We start from the raw sequence: 22,847 nt of genomic DNA, 5'->3' as shown, positions 1-22,847 counted from the left end.
CAAACACGTAGATAGAAGAGTATTTAGTGAGAAATATTGTAAAACTTTATAAAATTCTCCAAATTAGAATTAACATTTACTGGGAAACATTCGTTATGCGCCAGCGAGCATATGGTGAACAGTGAGCACAGGGGAAATAATTACGAAACTGTTTGCAAACAAAATTAGGGACGCTAATGCAAGTGCGACAACGGCATTTTTTCTTTTTTTGGTATCGTCATGAGTTTTACACATACGTTACAATTTAATTCTTTCCCACATAAAAAAATAAATAAAATAACCGTAGTGTAGAGATAAAAATGACAACGGCACTTCCATGGGATCGAACCCGCTACCTTCAGCATACAGACTCATTGCTTTAACTAACTGAGCTATTTGTTTTTTTACGTGAGCTGAGCCTGTTCCGGTAATTTTTCATTACGATCGTCCTACCAATTCGTCCTTTTCCATAGATAATTTCCACTATTTGCTCTATCTTTATGTTAATACTTAGCATATATTCATATATTTGGAGTTTGCAGATAATGCATATAATAAGACATACTAGAAATATTCGTTAAAAGTTTAGTTTGTAGATTTAATCCACATTTCTCTCAATGACATAGATGTCGCTGCTTCGTGTTGAAATGCAGAATTCCCTCGTGTTCTTGAAAATTTCCCACTTTAGCAGAGTTGGTAATTCTCGAGATTTCTGTCGATTTAATGTTTTTTGCTTCTAATTTCTTTATTTTAAGCTAATATCTAACACAAATATTAAAAACGGGTTTGTTATTAACCTGTCCTGCTGGGGAAACCTTCCGAAATTTCGAACATATAAAGAAAACGGAGATATTTTCAAAAAACTTCAAAATAAAGAGACGCGTCATTTATTTTGCTCATGGTAGTACATCAGACATGTGACTGAAAACGCATGTTTTATAACATTTTCCGTATAAGTGTTTCATCTATACGTACTTTGCGTATGAAACAATATAGATAGTCAGGATCTCACATACAAATAGACGTATATAACATATAGCTGACGAAGGTAACAAGTATATGCATGTGATATACGGAAAACTGTTAGATGCCAGACATCCTGCAACGGCATGATGTAACATCTAAAGGCAGTGCCTATGTAGCATACGGATAACGTATTCTCCGTACTGATATCTGTAGTAAACAAGAGAATACCGTATATTTGTACAATATACCGCTGTCTGGAGAACGGATTTTTCTCAGTGTGGGTCCAGGAGAATGGAAGTTTTGGAGAGCGATGCGATTGGTGTGGTTATGGGCGGCAATTTCGTTAGGGTCCATCGGTGCAAAACACGGAAATCCGGCTCTGGTTAGAGATGAGATGTGAAAATAGGTGTTTAGACCTTTCATTTAAAATAATTATACACATGTTACAGCATTGAAAAAAAAAAAAAATCTAGAGGGGCACAAAAAAGTGGGGGAAAAAGGGACTGGGAGTTGCAATTTTTATAATAAGATATTCGTACCTCGGAATCCCTTAACTGCGTAAATGTTAATGAGTTTTGTATATACATTTGATATATAATTTGATAATCTTTAATAATAGGAATAGAGTTTGACTTAAAAGTTGATTATAGAACTTTAAACTATAACCAGTCAAGGAATACCCGTTTGGGCTTTTAAGATTAGAGACATGAAATTTTATATTTTGAATTTTCATTTAAAATAATTAGATACATGTTTCAATATATTTTTTACTCTTTTCCAAGAAGGGAAGAAAAGAGGTGGACCAAAAGTGTCGGAATAGTAATTTTTATAATAAGGTTTCCAATTTTTGGAATCCCATAAGGTTAGAAACATAAAGTTCAGAATTTAGACTTGTCATTTATAATAATTAAAAAACGTTTTAGCGTCTATTTATAATTTGTCCTAGGAAAGAAGGAAAGAGATGGGAAGTAAAGGAGTGAGGAGCTCAATTATTACTAGTCGAGAAAGCGTTACATCCTGTAGCGAACGCGGCCAAAGTGGCTATTCAGTAATTTTACTTTCACCAGATGTGTAAATTATACTGTGAGCCAGTCAGGGTTTCCATGTCTTTTTGCCAGGTCCAGGTGTGTAATAGCAGAGTTCCAATACTCTGCACAAACCATCTTCCAAGCAGCTGTTTCTTGCTACAATCACTTTACCTGCCAACACGTCTTTCCTTTTTTTTTCCTTCCTTTTGAAATCTTTTAAACAGCAGGCGGTCTATTGTTCCGACTCGCACCAAATACGCTGACGTTTTCTCAGCGATTTTATTGCTTTCGCGTTTATGATTAGCCATCTACATTTAAATACATGGTCAGCGTATTCCAAGAGTACGCATGAGCAATAAATACGCTTTGCGATCACCTCAAAAAGCCGGGTACTAAGATGTGCATATCTCGGAATCTCTTAAGATTGAAGACTCGTGTTTCTGCGTCTTTTACATGTTTGACGTAGAATGGAAGAAACTGGATGGGGGTCACTAAAATTCCACACAAGGCATTAAAATTTCGTGCTAGACTTGAAATTAAAAATACAGAAGAAAGAACGTAAAATATTGCAGTAGTAACACGTGTAACATTTGCTAATTGTATATCTGCTGTTAGTCTTACCTTTTCAAAATTTGATGTGAAACAATTGGTGTTGCTTTTCGCACATGAATCCAATGTGTTCATGCATTTACCCGTAGGACTTCTCAACTCTGCACTTCGTGCCTTTTCCCAAGGAACGGCAGCCGAAGTCCATATTCGGCAGATGTTATCCGAAGAGTATTCGTTGTATACGGCATCCTGCTTTGGACCAAGATGTGCGAAAAACAATTGCCTTCGGACATCATTGTTTCGCTTCCTCTCGGCAGCCTTTATATGAGCTCTCGACGATAAATGCTGATCTATGGAGAATTTCTTCCCGGAAGAAATCTGCGAAGATAATAATAATAATTAAAAAAAAAAAAAAGATATTAACTATTAATCCATTATAGAACATACAGTCGTACTGTATAGACAAAAGCAACATTTTTTCAAGGCTTTAGATATAGACAGTGTGTTAAAAGCAAATTTAATAATAATAAAAAAAGAGGAACCATTAATATGTTTTTTGGTTATAACAACTTGTCCTAAAGGACAATAAATATAAAAAATAATGAAACCCTTTAATTACAAAAAAAATCATCAAGTTTTTAATCTGAAGTTAAAAGACTGATAAAATTGGGCAATATAATGGGATTCAGGCAGACAGAGAGGAGGAAGGAGAAAATCACGAAGGCAGTCGAGTCATCTAGAGTGATTTTGAGTTAGCCATGTGGAAAGGAAGAGATCACGGACTTTGGGTGAGAAGTATCCACATTTACCTATAAGTTCAACTACCTCCTCTAATAAAAAACTCAGCTAAAAAAAATAATCTAAGCCATCATAATTGGTTTCCTATCAACAATCATATTAGTAACTTGTAATTTAAATATTGTGTAAATAATCGCATTATGTACATAGTGTAAATAAAATTATAACTAAGCATCTTAAGGTAAATTAAAGTTCTTTTACTTTAGTTCTATATATATATATATAAAATAAAACCTGCCTCTCATGCTCTAAAAGAACAGCGTGGTATACGGGTTCTAAAATCATCTGCCAAACCTAACTCAAAATATTTTAATTTTACCATTTTTATTAATCATGGCTCCAAGGCGGCATGCTAAAACTCAAATTCTTTTTTAGCTAGTTTTTACATCTTTTTGTACCAGGTTCTATTTTTGTTTAAATTTTTCTATATTTCTTGGTTAAGGCGATGGTTTTTCTCAGTACAATTATTTTCATAAATTTAATGAGAGCCATGATTAATAAAAATGTTTAAATTAAAATATTTTGAGTTAGGTTTGGTAGATGATTTTAGAATTTGTATTTTATGAGTGAGATCGGCAACCAACCACTAAACAAATAATATAATTTTAGTATTCAGATAAGTTTATACATGTTGTGTTCTAATATTATTATTATTTGTATCGTTGATAATATTATGTAGATAATATAATAATAATAATAATAATAATAATAATAATAATAATAATAATAATAATAATAATAATAATAATAATAATAATAATAATCGTTTCAGAGCCTGTTGGTGAAAGCAGAGAGAAACAAATATCCCTTCCTAAATCAAGAGGACAAACGATTGTTCACCCACAAAGTTGATATATCGAATTCATCTGGTCGTCTTTTCTGCATAGCATCGCTCATATCCACTACCCTAAAAGTACTCCGACATTTAAGGCAAGTCAGGTAGCCGTCTTTTTTCCACTTTTCTTTCTCTTTGAATAGTCAGTATTGCCGGCATCTTGAATCGTATAAAGTTCGGATGTTTATAGTCCTCTCCAGGGCTAAGGCTTTGAGAATATCTTGAGTTATATGCTAGTTTTCCAAATTTTGCCACGAAATAGTGGTTGTATATGCATTGGATCTCTCTTTACTTGTAAAATTTTATTGCAGTGCTTGTTTTTTATGAGGTTTTCTTTTTTCGAACATCATTTAACAAAGGGATAAAGATGGGCTTGTCCCTCTGCTGGACCATCGTAGGTTGCAAGATGTGCAAGGGGCACTATCGTTACCTTGCTTGATTATGCTCTATATTTTAATATTAAATACAAATATAAATTTAAGATGTGTATATTAATTAGTAAATCAGGCCTGACTCATTTATCTGACACTATTTATTTAATGTAAGTATAGCGTAATGTATATACAATTTTACTATGTTTATAATATGTAAATGTATGTAAATATCAATTAGAGAATTATCCCAATCATTTATATATATACTAATTTTTTTAAGATTAAGTTTCAGTTAGCTCGAATATTACTCTCGCGCCCACTTGATTATAGAGCTGGTAGAGAGGCTATATTTTTTTTTTTTTTTAAGATTTATCTTTGTTGCTTGCTTTTCAGTAATTTTCCATTGGTGTAGAAGTTTCCAGAACCGTTTCTAAGTTAATTTTTTTCTTTATTTTTTCTGTCCCCAGAAAAACATATAAAAAGGCCGATTCTTTAAATGGCTTTCGCTGTTTCAGCTAGGGAAGTCTGTAGGGTAGAGGTCTCTATACTGGTGGCTGTTCAGTCCGAAGGAAATTAGCAGGTAAACTTTTTTTCCGGGAGTTGCCCAATAGAGTGGAAGTCCAGTGGATATGTTAGTCCTTGGCTTCCAGTCCCTCTAGAGAAAGTGGTCTCTGGCCATAACTTAGGTGAATTCTCGAGATAGGAATAGGAATTAAAGAATTAAGTAGGATTTTTTGAGCTCTACGTCAGGATAATAGCTTAAATGAACTCTAGTTTAATGGTTAGAAAAAGTGAAAAGTAATTTGCTCTTGGGGTGATCCTAGGGAGAGAGTGAACCCAGGACATTTAGGTTTTTGAAATCTCCAGGTGCTGGAGGTTTTTCCCGTGAAATTTTTGAATCCAGGTTGCGATTGGGGTCCGATCCCCGTACAGTCAGGCGGTAGTGAAGCCTGGCTGGTGTTTCTATTTTCACACTGCGACTTTCGTGTACGAAAGTATTAGAGTGTGCGGTTTACCTTTCTAACCTAGAGTTTTAAATGATAGACGTAATATAATAGCTGTTCCATGAGTAACGGCTGCTACTCCTAATTCCCTAAGTTTACCAAACCTTTAAGATTTTAGTTACTTTCCTATCTGGATTTCTCTGCGTGTTGAGAGTCCAAACCAGGTGTAGGCCAGACTGTTACTGTAATGTAGTTTAACAGTCTTTGAAAGCAAGGAATATGGACCAAGAGTAGAGAGAGTACTAGTTTCCATATTACCACAATTCCCAAAGAAATCTTACGTTAGAGAAGTTTTATTGTTTAAGTTTAGAGATATTGAAATTAGTCTGTGCTCCTTGAACTCTCTTCTTGACTTCTTTGGGAAGCCGAGTAAGATATTAAAGTTCTTTTACAAGGGCAAAGTACATGAAGTAGTCATGAAAGCATTTTTTAAAAAATTTATTGCAGTCTATTGCAAATTCATGTTTTAATTAAATTCCCAAACAGATTATTACAGCACACAGTTCCAGGGGCGTCAATTAACCTTGAGGGAGGGCTCACCCCTGACCTCGTCTGGCAATGGGTCTGATGATCATCCGGAATATAAACCCAGAACCTCGTGAACGATGTCCTTACCTCATGTAAGACCAATCATACATACATGAGTATATACAGTATCTTCCATACACTTTAGTGCATCATCATATTCGCCTGAAGATGAGGACGATGTCAGCCCTCGAAACGTCGCACAACATAACGTTATTTACCTGGCTGCTAGTCCGAGAAGACCTGTTCATAACTAAACCATGTTTCAGCGTTTGTAGGTGTTTGAGCAAGAAAGGAAGTAAAAGGGGTGATGATGCTTTCTTATGATGTCCATACCAGTTTTAAAATACCTCAAGTTCTGACAAATTCTATTCAAAAATTAAAGAAGGAAGAACGCAAAATATTATTCACAATAACAGATACGGGCATTTGCTAGTAATAACATAAATTATAGGAGTGTAAACCCATAAATTTCTATATAGTAATGACTTTATGTACGTATTTATAGCATAAATACTGTCACAAAGTTTGGAGTGGCGCTGTAGGCATCCGGAGTGGCACAGTGCTGCCATCTTTGTATAAAGAGGAAGATGATGCATGTAGTGTGTGTTTGACTGTTCATGACATACGTTGATATTGTGCTGAGTTCTGATGGAGTGGGGCGATTACGAAAATCGTGTAGCAGTAATTGCACTGCACTAGGTCGGGAAGACAGCAGGTGAGATTTTCAACCTCCTGAAAATCCTACAAATCAGCAAGAGATTCGTGAATCGCGCCATACAGCGATACACCGAGACTAAAACGGCAGCTGACCGCTCAAGGAGTGGGAGATCACGAACGGTACGAACCCCACAGGTCCGGAAAGCAGTCGCAGCAAGGATTAGAAGAAATTCTGTTCGAACACAAAGTGTGAAGGCTGCTGAGATGAACATCAGCAGAAATTCCATATCTCATGTGCTCAGGAGTGACCTACATCTATGGGTGTATAAGAAGCGGACTGGTCACTTTCTGACCCAAACATTAATGTCGCAGAGGGTCCTTAAATCAAAGAGACTGTTGCGGCGTTACGCCAACAATCTGCACAGAAAGATTCTGTTCACTGACGAAAAGGTGTTCACAATTGAGCAGGCCTACAACGCCCAAAATGACAGTGTGTATGCCACGTCATCTACTGCAGCTGCTGAGGCAGTTCCAAGGGTTCAGAGGGTACATCATTCTGCCTCGGTGATGGTTTGGTGGGGAGTGAGCTACTCAGGGACAACCCAGCTACATTTTTGCGAAAAAGGTGTTAAAACATCTGCCAAGGTGTACCAGGACACAGTGCTAACACCTATCGTGAAACCAATGTCTGCTACCATGTTCCCTGGAGAAAGATGGACTTCCAGCAGAATTCCGCTCCAGGCCACAAAGCGAAAACAACCCAGGACTGGCTGGCACGGAACGTCCCCGACTTCATTTCTACCGCTGATTAGCCTTCTAGCAGCTCGGACCTTAACCCGTTGGACTACAAACTTTGGGCAGTCTATCAGGCAAAGGTCTGCCATAAACTCTTCCATCTGTCGACAGTCTGAAACAATCCTTGACCCGAGAAGTGAACAATTTTTCCATGGACGTGGTGCGTAATGCCATTGACCAGTGCCCGGACAGACTTCGTGCCTGCTTCAAGGCCAAGCGGTGACATTTCGAAAAATGATTCGTGCGTCAAGTGTACAACACATCAATGCAAAACATGAGAAAAATAAATTACCTTGGTGTTAGTACTCTCTGTGTTATTCACATTCAAACTTGTGACAGTATTTATGATATAACTAGGTAGTACTGAGCATTATTGGAGGCGTTGACTGGTACAGTCTGTCTCGAATTTGATTTTAACTAATTGAGCGGCTCGGGCGAACACAATGCTATGTTACATTTTCTAACTTTCGAGTACACTGGCAAAGAAGGTTGATCATTCTCATGCAATTCAATGCAATGGCACATACTAAACAAGCTCCTGCCATCTGTAGGTTGATTTCCAACATTGAACTACTGTAAAGCGTCTACACAGAGGAGAAATTTGTGAAGCACTAAGAAATTGTAAATAACCACCACACCGGGTGCCAAAATTCATATAAAGAGCCTTAGTGAATAAGGTCATTAATGTTATTTAAATGTTACACAAACGATAAGAAAATTTAAATATTGATAGGAAAATTGTACTACATTTACATTTTGGTATGCAGACACTAACTTATTTAAATATTGATATGCAAAATAATATTTCGCATTACCTACATATTTTTCTGTGGTTCGATCTATACCCATTCCACCTAACAACTTACTTTCACCGTAAGTGACGCTTACCTTTGTGTTCGCCTGAGCGGTTCACACTGCTCAACATGATTTTTTTTTTTTTTTTTTTAACAAAAGGAGTGATTGCTGATTCTGAAGCAGTTTATTCTCCTGAATTCAAAAATGCAATCAAAATGTTTCCATTAGGCACCGTTGTGTTGTGACATTCACTTGTTTTTTTTTTTTTTTTACCCTTATATACGAAATGAAACGTATTTTCATGAAACGTCCATATGTTTGAATCGGCATAGCGCAGTAGTTTATTAATGTAGAAGGATAATTTAAGTGGCACATTACTGGGAAAGAATAAAACTTTCATCTAGTGCTAGATTTGTGTCATCAATGTCATGGGGGTGGGGGTGGGAGGTAATTGAATTTAGGTAAATATTGTGGAAATTGTATTTTTTTTTTTCAGTTGCGCAATTCCTCCCTTACCTCTTGTCGCACTTCAACGACGGCTAATAGTTTCTTCGTTGTGCAATAAAAAAGTGGAAAATAATGGAGCAAAAGTGTTTGTTTTTGTGGGCTTGACAACACTGTAAATGTTGATCAAGATCAGACCTGTTTTAGCAGAAAGACATTCGTGATCCTGTAGTGAGCCTCGCAGGTTTTCTTTCTGTATAAGTGGAGTGCTCTTTGTTTCATTTCTTGTGTTGTTAAAAAGAACTTGCATAATACCAAGAAAGTGTTTGAATCATCCGGATAATTTCTGCTACATTTGTGGTGAACTAACGTTTAAATCTCAGAGGCGAAATTTTACGCCACTTGTAAAAAAATGTTACGAGCTTTACTTTGGCTGCAAAGCGGGTGATTTTGATAAACCATGGGCTCCGAATATTTGTTGTGTGACATGTGTGCGGCTTTTCACAGGATGAAAAAGGGGCACACATGATATGCCTTGCAATTCCCATGATCTGGAAGGAACAAAAAGACCATTCCAGTGACTGCTACTTTTGTTTAACAAACGTAAAAGGAATTACAAAAAATAAACTAAACATACCGTTACATATCCAAATTTGCCATCTGCAATGAGGCCTGTATTACATAGGGACGAGTATCCTGTGCCGAAGTGTCCAGATTTTGTGACCGTAAGTGAAGACTCTGACTCCGAGGCAGTGCATACTGAGGAAGAAACTCAATATAGAAGTGATCCTACATTCGAGGCTTCTACATCAGAACCCACCTACTAACTCAAGCAGACCTCAATGATCTCGTTCAGGATTTACAGTTGTCGAAACAACAAGCCAAACTTCTAGCTTCGAGGCTCAAAGGTTGGAATCTATTACACAAAGAAACAAGAATATGTGTGTATCGTAGTCGCGATAGTGATTTCAAAAAATATTTTTCAACAGAGGATGGTATCGTGTTCTGTAATAATGTTAGTGCAGTTATGGAGGCTCTTGGACATGAACACCAGCCACATGAATGGCGATTGTTCATAGACTCCTCGAAAATTAGTTTGAAGGCGGTGCTTGTGCATAATGGAAATGAATTACCATTAATACCTGTGGCCCACGTAGTTGACATAAAAAAAAGAGATATATCAGAATATGAAATTTGTGTTATATAAACTCCACTACACAAAATATAACTGGAATATCTGTGGTAATTTAAAGGTCATAGGTTTACTTCTTGGCTTACAACTGGGATACACAAAAATTTTCTGTTTCTCATGTGAATGGGACAGCAGAGATAGGAAGTCGCACTCCATTAAGAAGCAATGGCCTAAACGTGACACTTTTACTCGTGGGAGCAAAAATGTGTCTCACACCCCATTGGTGAATCCCGAACGAATGTACTTACCACCGCTGCATATCAAATTGGGCCTTATGAAGAATTTTGTAAAAGCACTTGACAAAAATTCTCCTTCATTCATGTATTTGCCATTTAAATTTCCCAAAGTCAGCGACGCAAAACTGAAAGAAGGATTATAATTATTTGTTGGGCCGCAAATCACATCATTACTGGATGACGACAAGTTTGCAGAGCTGTTGAATCCTCTAGAAGACAAAGCGTGGAAAGCCTTCGTAGGTACTGTATCTGTCGTGGTTTCCTTGGAAAACATAAAGCAGAAAACTATCGTGATATAGTGAATGATCTTGCGAATTCGTACCAAGCTATGGGATGCAACATGTCTTTAAAAATTCACTTCTTAGACTCATTTTGATTTTTTACCGCAAAATCTTGGTTCAGTAAGTGATGAACATGGAGAGCGATTCCACCAGCAAATTTCTACAATGGAGAAGAGGTATCAGGGCAAATGGAGTCCCAGAATGCTAGCCGATTATTGTTGGACATTGAAGAGAGACATCCCGGAAACTAAATACAGCCGAAAATTCAGGCCCACAACTTCTTGGGTAAGTAGAAGTGATATTTATACTGTAGTCGTATTTGTGTTTTCTTTAATCTACAACAAGGACGAAAACGGCAAAATAAGATATTCCCTTTACTTTGCCAATCTATTGTTAAAATGAGCAATGGAAATGTACAATTTCCACATTTTACACAATTTAATGACACCCTCCCTCTTTCGTATGGAATCGATGACAACAAACTCCATATATGATATGACCTTTGTCCTTCCACTGACATCAACATTATAAGCTTATGTTAATAAACAGCTGAGCTATGCCGATACAAACACAAGGATGTTTTAAGAAAATATGATCCATTTCGCGTGCAAACGTGAAAAAAAAAATGACTGTCACAAGAAGACCGTGCCTGATGGGGAAATTCTTATTTCATTTTTAAATTTAACAGGACAACTACATTTAGACTTACGTTAGTAACACTTGTTCGTGTGAAAGTTTTTTTTTTTTTTTTTTTTTTTTTTTTTTGCAGACTAGTGTATTAAATACTCCATGGTTCTTAAATTCTAAAATTTCGAAACAAGGACTGAGAGATACATCGGATGGTAACCACTGTTCTTGAGTATAAAAAACAAGACGATAAACTCTACAACCAATTGCATTATACGTTTTTACATTAATATTATTATTATTATTATTTAAAGTGTCCATGTATATTTCTAATTACTACAAGTAAAATTATTCCATTTAAAATTATTTGTACAATTCTGCCTTTCTACGTATATGTAATGCTTAATTTGAAGTGTTCAATATATCACTATTGCTTTGGTATCTATGGCATAATTAATGTCATTTTTGTATCTCCATTATTACTGTATCTTATCTTTTCTTTATGTATTCACACATTATTTGTATTATTTTCATTTGTGCCTGTTTTTATTTATGTATTTCTAGTATTATTATTGTCTGTATTGTAATTTATCAAATATATTGTCTTATTATTTCCCATTTGATAGATGGATATTGTTCTGTCAAGGGCATTGAAATAATACTTTTAAAAAGTTTTAGTGTATTTATTTCATTACTGATTGGAACTTTTTGTTGTGATAATTCAATAGTCAAGTGTATTTATTGTCTCATACCTCGAAAGAACTTTTAATATTAAAGAAATAGGGATTAAATTAAGTCATATCAATAACTGAAATGAAATCAGTGAATTAGTAAATCTAATTAAAGACTGGTGGTTGCAATCTCTTATTGTTATGAATGACGATATTTTATTGATTTTCCAAATGCTTTACAGAAGAATTGGTACATATAGAAAGTTAGTATGGTATAGTATAGTAGATATCCTTTTTTGTAACAATGTAATCATTCAAATGTAAACACTTAATAGTGTTGACTTCAACACCTGACACAGTATGTAAGCTTTATTGCATAACAGATAATTTATAAACTCGTCCAATAGTAGACGAATTATAACAGAAATAAGTTGAATATTTAAGTGCACAGGAAAACCTTTTACACATACTAAACAGGTCCATGCTTACCTCCAAGACAAGTTTAATCAAGTTCGATGAATTCTGTTGGTTGCGTACAGTATATAATGTTACTGTGGTTACCATCGACTGACTTTATTTATTTATTTATTTATTTTTTAAATAAATAAATGAAGAACGTAAATGTAGTGGGGAACGTAGTAATGACTCAAATTAAGAAAGTAATTTTCGCGTTATTCTTCGATGTAAACAATCCTCATTACAGCAGCCTGTGTGGGTCCGGACGCCCCTCCCCCCGAAATTTCGTCTTTTGTGTAAATTTAGCGTAATTTTAGGGGACAATTTTAGGAATTTTAATATAAAATACCGTCATATTGAGTTTGGACCCCCTCTGAAATAAATTTCTGTGTACGCTACTGGCAGCAGCGGCTCTTGATTGAGTAAAAATTAAACTTCAAATGCTACAACCTAAGGGATGAAAACCTGTATTATTGTTGTACAGTTCCCTTAAGAGTTGCCACTGCACCAGCGCAAAATCAAAAAAAGACAAAAAGTTCAGTGACTTACCACCTTCTCGCACAGTTGACAGAAGATTGACCGTCCATCGGTGGTGAAACAAGGATGATCTTGAATCCACTGTCTCAGGAGATGAGGTCTCGGCGCTTTAGCAGGAGCCATTGTCACACAAAAAACAATAAAATTGTAACCAAAACAGAATAGTAATTAAATTTCAAGGTATTTTGTTAACACAAAAACACCAGACAGGATTTCGCCATTCTGATATCACGTACCACCGACAACCATTCTGAAGAAATGTTCTTTAAGAATTGGAAACGCTCATACTTTCTTGTTTTAATTGCAGAGGTTAAAACCTATAATCTAAGTTTTACATCATATTTAGTAATACTCTAATATAACAGATAAAAAAGAAAGAAAGGTTACTATCGAACAAAAAGAAGATTCACTTTCACCAACTCTTATATCATTATTCATAGCGGTTCTTCCTTTTTATGTTTTATGCAAATCACATCCAAGTGGCAATTCCTGAATCGTGAAATAATAAAACTGGGAAATAAAGCAGTTTTCACTATTTGTATGTATAGCCACATTAAAATATCCACAAGCTGTTTTAAAAATTATTATGTGCGTCAGAATAATTAATTGAGGAACGGTTGCGGATAAAAGGATCAAAGAAAAAGTAAGATATGAAAATAGGATGCAACAAATTGAATGATTTGTTTGTTTCACAAGGCTTCCTATCATGAAAAGTTTAGGAGCTCACTCGAAAAGTTTGAATGGTAAAGTACGTAATTTGATGCATAATTGAAAAAGATCATGGAAACACAACCAACTTTTGTATGAAAAAGATTTAACATGTAGTTAAATTAGTGGGCTACATGTTATCATATCTTTCAATCTTCAATATGAGAGCAAAATATCTTCCTTATGCTCATTAAACCGAGAAATATCTTTCGAAGCAATCAGATGAGAAACTTTGTAGGTGTCCACTCAACCGTGGACCCAGCACCTCTCGTTATCTTTCGATCAACGTTTCTCTTCCAAGATCCTTATAAACATTCTCTAAGGAAGTGATTCTTTGTCACGCATCAACAATAACAAGAAATCACAACCTAGGGTTTTTTTCTTCAAAATATTGATTCCCTTTCACAGGTAGCGAGGTATATGAAGGCACAATTATACACCGTATATAAATTTCCAGATAATCTCCAAAATTAAATAATAAATTGAATATCTAAAACAAAACGACCTGCTCGTTAAAATTACTCTAAAATGTTTTATATAAGATTTTAAAAAGTTAAAGTAAAATGACAAGCAACGTATGCTCAAACTGCTATTCCAGTAAATAAATATACCTTCTCTGATATACGAAACGAGACCCAAGTGAGATCTGAATCACTATTCAGGTTTATAGTTCCCTAGTCAACATTTTTTAGGCTTTCGAACCATGTTGTGCATAAGTATTGGAACCCTTACAGAATAACCATGTCCGTCCGTCTGTCCGTTCAACGCTGATCTCCATAGAAAAAAAACGTTAATATATAGCAAAAAGAGTTTTTTTGGGAATCGATTAAGATTGTCATGAAAATATACCATCTGCGCTCTGTCACTACTAAAACCGAAAGTGGTTTCCATAGAGAAAAAACGGTACCGGTAAATGATATCAAGAAGCAGTTTTTTGAAATCGATTCAGCGTCCCAACAATACATGTCATCTACTCCGTTAATTCTGTATTCAAACCGGAAGTGGCAACATTAAGCAGTTTCTGATTTTAACGTTGATATCCATAGAATGAAAACAGAAATAGATAGAGACGAGAGTTTTTTTTTTTAATCGATTCAGCATCTCAAGGAAATATACCATCTACACTCGTAGCACTCTACAAAAACTGGAAACAGTTAAAATTTTCTAGTTTCTCCGGTTTCAGAATTGATCATCATAGATCAGAAACGCTAAAATATATTGAAGAATGGCTTTCTGATACAGTGGCGTCATTTGAGGAGGCAGGGGTAATTCTTCCCTCCTGATATTGAATAACAAAAACCAGTTTCTTTTTTTCTGGATTCAGTGCCGCAAGAATAGTTTCCATTTCCGACTTTGCCTCTCTATTGCAACCTGAAATGGTAGAAATCTAAAGTTACTTCAGGCCTTAATATTGATTGCCATAGAACGAAAACATTAAGAGAAGGCGACCAACTATCCGAGGAATAGATTTTATCTATGCTTTATTATTCTACTGAAACCACACGTAGGAAGAAAAATAGAACTTTCTATTGCAATATTGATTCATATATAGTAATAACTGTAAAATATAGCAAGAAAATGCTTTTGAGATGGATTCAGCGTCAAATAAAAAGGTTTAATCTCTCACTACTCCTAAATTAGAGCCGGAAGTTGTACATCTATTTCAATGTTGATTTCAATTAGTTTGTAAGTCTAGCACAGTTTCCCTTGTCATAATTATATACATTTGATTTTGTGAATACATAGATGATCATGCAGAATCAAATTTCTTGTGACAGGGTACAAATGCATTAATAATGATGTGCTCATTAACCATACAATCACTCAAACAATAAATCAAGAATCATGTGCATGGCAGACTCTTCCTCACTACAATATCTGAAGTGCAGGACAAAATCCAAGCAAAATTCTTGCGCGACGGACAAGCCAAGAGACACAATCCAAATGGATTCTATTCATAGAGAATTAAAGTACAAATAAAAGGGATAATTTTCAAAGAAACTTATTTATTTCTCTCCTCTCAGAAGTTTTACATCAGTTATGTCCACGTGCTTAGGTGCAATCAATTGCTGGAACTCGCTGTTTCATGTTTCGCAGAATTTAATCGTATATAATAAACCATATTTATTCTGTGCTAGCAGGTATGGTGCCGTGTGCCAGTACCATTCGAATCCTCAATTAGCTGTTATGTTTGACGAAAGCCCCCCTCCCCCCACATACACCAAAAATAATCTACCAAGCCTGCAATTTCAGTGCTGCGTTTTCATTATGTATATCTCAGGCCACTTTGAACTTAGTTCTCTCATAGAAATGCTAAACACGAAATCATTCCAGTATATGTAACCACAGATTCATCTTCCTTGTATCAAGTTCCTGAATTTAATTCTTGAAATTTCCTCCACACAGACTGAGACAAAGGTAGAAGCAGCCCTTCATATTTACAGTTGATCCAAAAAAATATTTTTCGACAGCATTCATCATCGCCATTTCGAAGTCTGTCATAATAGTTCCACGTGTTTCAATCTTTCTTTTTCTTCTTATTAAAAAAGAAAAGGAATATAAATCTTCGTGAGATACAATATTTTTTACTGTTAACTTTGTTTTGATGATCAGGAGCAAATGTCAGCTATTGAGTTAAAAATTTAATTTAAACAAAATGTCATTTATTAATGGTTAGACTCTACAGTTCTGGTTGTTTTAAAAAATTAACAAATAGTATAGTTGTAGTAACAAATAGTATAGATTGTCCCCTCACGGGATACCAATTTTACCACACTATTCACAGCTCAAGTTAGGACAAAAAAGAAAAAGAAAAGGAAAAAAGAAAGAAAGAAAAACAAAGTAACTTACAGCACAACCCCCAGTTTCATTCTTCCAGAAGGAGCCTAGTTAGTTCGTATACTCGACTGTTGTAAGATGATTTGATGATGATCCCCGCTGCTTCCACCCATCTTTTTTTATTTGAAAGTTTATCTTGACGTTTAGTTTTTATGTTGTTAAAATTTCCTTCACTAATTATTTAAGTAAAGATTAGGTATTAGCATGCGGGGTCAGGTTTAGTGTAGTTCAGATCGTGTCTTTTTCATTTATTGCCATTTAATATTTCTTTAAACATAGTCTTTAGAATCATCTACTATCTTAAAAATGTTTTTAACACTTAATAATAAAATTTTTGCTTCGTCTTTCCTGGCGGGTATGTGACACACGGTCAATTATTATATTTAGAGAAACATACTTTAGATACTATGCATTTCATCTCTCTCTGAATAGTAGAAACTGCCAATATGGGATATTATTTCCTCTTACTCACTCTGTAAATTATTTGTAATAATTTCATGGGATCTGGACGTTGAGTTCCATTTTCACATTCACTCATAATTTACAGGCTGTAACTGCCTCTTCGTTATACAAGTGATTAAGCTCCATGAAAATATGGTACTTGACTCTCTAATCTACACAGATTTTTGAGTGATATATCATTAAAAAATGATACACGTATCATATCCAATATTTTTATAATTAAAACGAACTAATAAATCAAAATTACTCTATTTTTGAGGGGAATTTTTTTCAACTCCTATGCGATGTAAAAAATTCCTTCAATGTTAAGGTTATGTCCAACACTCGAAATGAAATGGGATTTCCCTATATAATAATAACATGGCATATTTCTTTCCAAAATATTATGGAAACTATTTCTTTTATATATTTCGAAATTCGTCCAAATGTTTGTTAGTATTAATATTGCATGTTCAGTTTTAGTTTTTCTTGCTAAAATAACACTAGAGCGCACTAATTAAAAAAATAATTTTCTTCCATTTTAACGCTGTTTAATTTATGGTCTTCATGTTGCAACAGCGCAGAGCAGTAGGTACAAGGCTAACCAGGTAGGTTTCTTTCATTCTTTGCCCCCCACTAGGTCTCATGCGTGAACTTCAGGTTGTTCCCGAAGACAAACAAACCGATGGAATGCAGATTGACAGCAGATAAGAGCAAAATTTGTTTTCTCTATCTTCATAGATCATAAAGATTTCATTAATTCTACGTAAACATTTCCGCGAATAATTACCTGTAGTGGCATATTGGAGCTAACAACGTACGAAAATTTCAGAAAATCTGTCTATGTTGTTTTCAAGTGAGGGATGTGTTCATCTTTTAAAAATAGTTTCGAACTGTATAGTGTAAACTCGTTCATGTTTCGCATCAACTGACAAAAGTTTACATAGAGATTAAAGAGGATTTACCCTGTTGTGATAGATAGCGAACTGCAAAATAGTAATATATGTGTAAGAAGAAAACGACCGAGAATTCATTATTCAAAACTTAAAAAAAAAAAAAAAAAATCTCGCCAAGGATCTGTTCTTCTGAGATATTGGAGAGGTTTCCTTCACTTCCCTCATTCTACCATTTCATTCATTCTCATCACCGTCTCCTCTAGCCTAGCTGGCATAATTGTGGAACGCAAAACTCAAAGATTTCATTTCATTTCTAAATAATAACCTAATGTATTCTACAGTGTTCTATTCTTGTCTAATACCCCAATAAAGTACCAGCATTTGCCAGGTACTCACTACAAGAAAGAGTGATATTTTTCGTTCAAATAGTGTTCTCCATGATATTAGACGAGATGAGAAGTAAGGTTTTCTCGTAAATTCGGTTTTACACGTAAATTTTTTCAAAAAAGAAAAAAAACGAACGTGGCACCTCATTCCTTGATCTGCATTTCTACTTAATTAAATTACGGATGGTGAACGTTAACTGTGATCTGTTTTCGATGTACCGGTAAGCGATATATTAATAAGCCACGAACTAACTGCTTACCCATGTTTCTTTTCCTCTTCTAAAAATTAATAAAATTACTTATTATGTTCTGTCTTTTCGTTTATTTATAATAATTATTATTATTTTCCAAGCGTACAGTGAATATTTTTAATGTATATTTTAAACATTTCATACAGAAGAAATCGCTAATGCAAGGTTTGGTCCCGCGAGATTTTAGATGGCTAAGTTTTATCTTGCGAGGCTCTGGCCAGGATAGATTTCGTCCGGCAAGATTTTGAATATGCGAGATTTTGGTCCGCGAGGTCTTCGCCAGGCGAAATTGTAGGTCGCAAATCATCAACAGATCAAGTATTAACTCTGTGTGATGAATGGTCAACTACAAAATAAGGTATGCACGAATGTGGATATATAGACAAATATAGCTTTCTGTGGATATATTTTTATTGATTCCGTGCGATTTGTAATCATTTCAACTTGCGACAAGGCCATTACTGTTTATCGGCCAAATTTGATTGAGAGTTTGATAAGATTTCTTAGATGAAAATAATAATTCCAAATGCAACCAACCGATATAGTCCGTCAGATGGACCACCAAAAATGAGAAAATAACATCACAAAGAGGGAGGAGCTACAACCAGTATAAAGTCGTATAACATAGTCGCAGCAGTGAAAAAATGCATGTTGCCCACTATGAATCGGTAGCTTTCCCAATATGGCGGCCAAAAACAAAGCTTCATTCTTAAAACCATCATAATTCTCTCATATTACATGTGTTTTCAAAGTTTTGAGGTTCTATTGTATATAAAGTGCATAAATTTAACAAAACACAAGGGATAAAACAATTCATTTACCCTAAACTCTACGTTTATTTAATTCTCCTACATATTGCGGGATTGTGTGTAAATTAGATAACGTTCTTAACATAGCTAAGATGCTTGACGTAGATATAGTCTGACATCTCTGAATATAGTATTTTACAAATATGTGTACCTTCATTTTAGTATAATCAGCAATGCAAAATAATATATTAAATATAGTTTTATCGCGATAAGCTATGTCTCGTGTAATGTCTCTTAATCTTCTTCACTGTCACTACTAGTGTATTCATCACAGCTAGAATCTACATCATTTATCATATTCTCATAGTGAATCTTGCAGAAATCAGTACAAGAAATACCAGCATTTACACAGGAGCGGCTATCCTTCTTACATTTACTCATACAGCTGCATGATACGAACTACAGTATTTCTTCCAGAGCTGGTAATGCCAGAAGAAAGTCTGAAAGTGTGATATCAGTAGGTAGCCAATTGGTTATAGCAGTGACAATGCTCTGTTTCCGCTTTTCCCATATAGATATATCCAGAATTCTCAATATGCATCCATAATTTTCCAGAGTGGTAGAGCAATAAAACAAGCACATTTGTGTCATCGACATGAATAACAAATGGTTGTTGAAGCGAGCTGGCACACAGAAACTCTCTTGTGTCACCTTCTTCTTGTGTACTGCACAGTTCTTCTACTAATGAAACATTGTCTTTTTCAATTTTCCAGCATCACTTCCACATGTAACAAATAACTTTCTATTATCTAACCGAACTCTGAAGATTTCCTTCTTCCTGTATCAGCTAGGAACCTAATATCTCATGAACTACTTTATTAATTCGAATAGCTCGAATTGTATCTTTTCCCACTTATTGCATTGTCAACTGACCCTTCCACTACAATTCCACTGTTGACAATTAGGTCTTTTAAACCAGCAGTTTCAAACCTACTACAAATTATAAATAACAGCATCATCATCAAGTGGAATCCTCTCATCATCAGCACTATGTTCCTAAACTAGTTCTTGTGCTTCCAGTACACCTCACATGCTTTAGTATAAAATGCTTGATCGAAAACACAAACCACAGCGGATAACTTCATTTGGTCTTTTACTGCTCATCCTGTACACAAAACATCATACACTGTTCTTATGTCAATAGCTGGCAAATAAACAGTATCTAGATGACCAATTTATGTTTATATGACATCCACCCGATTCTGTAGTGTGATGAAAAACCCTGTCCATCCTGGTACCAGGAGACTTGGATTAGTCTTCAGGCAACGGCTGATAATCCACAACATGTACTGTACCCTCTACAGAGTTGAAACTGCTTTGTAGCTAGTAGAATTCCATAAATTTAGAATGTGTGTCAATTCACCTGGTGGAAGCCACTGTAGTATTCTGGCATTTTCCTCGTCGTCAAATCTTCAGGTAATGATTTCTTTGGCCGTTTTTGAGATGTTCGATTGGAGTATTAGATGGTTGTTTAGTTTCTGTGGCAGTTGTTGGTGAAATTCCAGGTTCTTGAAGACAATATTGTTGTTTTTGCCTTCAACAGTGATACGCCAGTTTGTAGCATAGCAATTATTGAATTTACACGATGTGATGTGCCACCACTTGTTAATGTTTTTCTAATTTGTCAGTGATATCTGCAATTAGTAGGGAAACACCTCCCTCTCTCTGTATTCATTGACACTAGAAATTTATCAGGAAGTACCACATGTCCTTGTTTTTGTTTTCTAGTTCTTTAATGATTTCATAGCTGATACCATGACATTTACTATTCAGGAGCCGTACAACTTCTGTGTTGTTACACAGAGCTTTTACTATAGATGGGAGTAAAACACTTTTAGCGGGTTTAATTTCACCTCGAGGAACATTATGCATGAAGTCCTGGGCCAAAGAGTTCTTTAAACGCAAAACCGCACTGCACTGCATTTATCGGAATCAGATGTGCCCTCAGTATAAATGTAACAAATGTATCTAATCTTGGTGGTACATACAGAGAAATGCATTCAGGATGCAAGTCGTCTTCTGTTGGTGGGCATGGTAGACTCTTACCAACATTTGAAATGTCTTTTCTTAGAGTTAGAGCTGCAAGATCCATTGTTGTATCTTCTGCTTAAATGTTTCGTAAATTCTGCAATTCCTGTTGCAGTTGATCATTTTCTATAACTAACTTCTCAGTGCTTAACGAAACTGGGCACACTAATGTTTTTCTATATTCAGTACTAACAAATACCAAGTTCTTGTTGTGTAATGAAATTTGCCTCATAAGGTTACTTTTTCTCGAGAAATTTATTTTTTCTCATAATTTTTAAATTTCTTGTTCCATAACTTTGGCAAATCGTTGAAAAGAAATAGCTCGAGGATTCTTGACTAAGTCTTCTCCTAACTTTGAAACTTTAACAATTGCAAAATTTCCACAGTTCATTTCCAAACTGTCACTGCTTGGCTCTGCGTCATTCTGTTTGTGTATTATCCTAACAAAATTTCTGTAACAAGTGAAATTATACTTAGTTTCGCTTGACACTAAGTCTTCAATAGCAATACGAAATATTTTCATAACTAATTTGCTTGTTCAGTCTTTAAACTCAGATGTTCATTTGCTACTGAGCAAACTGTGTTATCTACTCCCAGCTCACAATTGACAGAGAGTGATTCACGTGCTTTTGCTCCTTTCACATACTTTGTTCTCTCACAGAATACACACTTTTGGCAGAATATTTGACGATACACATGTCCTACTTGTCTTGTGACGTGGTCTCACATCTTGTGATTGAATATTTTTTTCTAGCATTTTCTGAAGCTTTTGTTTATGTGTAAAGTCTTAGTAACATTTTGGGTGTTATCTAATATCGGCAACTCTGGTACAGTAATCACACTGATACATATGATGATTTTCATCTGGTGTTTGCAGCATATTTCAGTCTATCCCAGGCAGCCTTCACATTCTTTCGTTCAGTGAGGTCAAAAGCAGATGCTAAACAGATAATGTACCTCCCTCCTGCTTCCATTTTGAATCTCGGGAAAAAATCTGTTAATATCATGGAATTTAATTGTCGAAATGAGTTCATATAACATATCACCAATTTTTAGTTTCCACTTTCAAATTATTATATAATGATCATAAAACATATTTGAACCATGTTTTACATTGCACTGATAGATACCTTGATCCACAAAACCATGGAATAGAAACAAAAAGTTAATAAAATGGATATTATTTGAGAGACTTGTGGCGGTTTTAAAAATTTACGCCACCATTTTGTTTTTGGCCGCCATTTTAAGAAAGCTACTCTTCCAGAGTGGGCAACATGCCTTTTTCCACTGTTGGCACTATACGGAACAATTTAAAGTATGTTGCAGCTACTCCCTTTTAGCGATGTTAAATTTTGCTGAATCTGATAGACTAATAATTGATTCTTTAAATGAATCAGGAGAGTTGGTGTTATGAACTACGTAGGAAAAACAAGGATAACCATATCTTTGTTCAAAAGTGACAGAATTGTAGATTCCTAACATATAACGTAACGTTGGTCAGGAAACTGAGTCAAAATAATATATAATACACACTCACACATTATATATAATTCTGTAAATCAGGTTTCAGTGAAAAACAAGTGAAAAAATATTTCACGTACACACGGGAAAGAAAATATTTGACAGTTGACAAATTTTTATTTGCCAATAACTCGGGAACAAATGAATTAATTTGGATCTTTTTGTTGCTATCCTTAGAATAGTTATAACTTGATAACTTGCCAAAATCGGTACTCGA

The 22,847-nt window shown here is 35.1% G+C and overlaps 1 protein-coding gene across 1 annotated transcript in view; it reads right to left on the bottom strand.

Annotated features, from left to right (window-relative positions):
- The window catches only part of LOC145690702 (uncharacterized), a 67,701-nt gene extending 54,792 nt beyond the window's left edge, over positions 1 to 12,909 (bottom strand). The window contains exons 1-2 of the mRNA XM_081765864.1: positions 12,765 to 12,909; positions 2,595 to 2,900 (exon numbers count right to left, since the gene is read on the bottom strand). Of these exons, the coding sequence (XP_081621990.1) occupies positions 2,595 to 2,900; positions 12,765 to 12,875 (417 nt within the window). The 5' untranslated portion in view covers positions 12,876 to 12,909. The remainder of the gene's footprint in view (positions 1 to 2,594; positions 2,901 to 12,764) is intronic.
- Positions 12,910 to 22,847: the final 9,938 nt, after the last annotated feature.

Source organism: Thermobia domestica, chromosome 7 (assembly GCF_964235325.1).
Source record: "Thermobia domestica chromosome 7, izTheDome1.hap1.1, whole genome shotgun sequence".
Taxonomy (NCBI): Eukaryota; Metazoa; Arthropoda; class Insecta; order Zygentoma; family Lepismatidae; genus Thermobia; species Thermobia domestica.
Note: the sequence above shows the minus strand (reverse complement) of the source record. Positions and strands in the feature narration are given on the sequence as shown.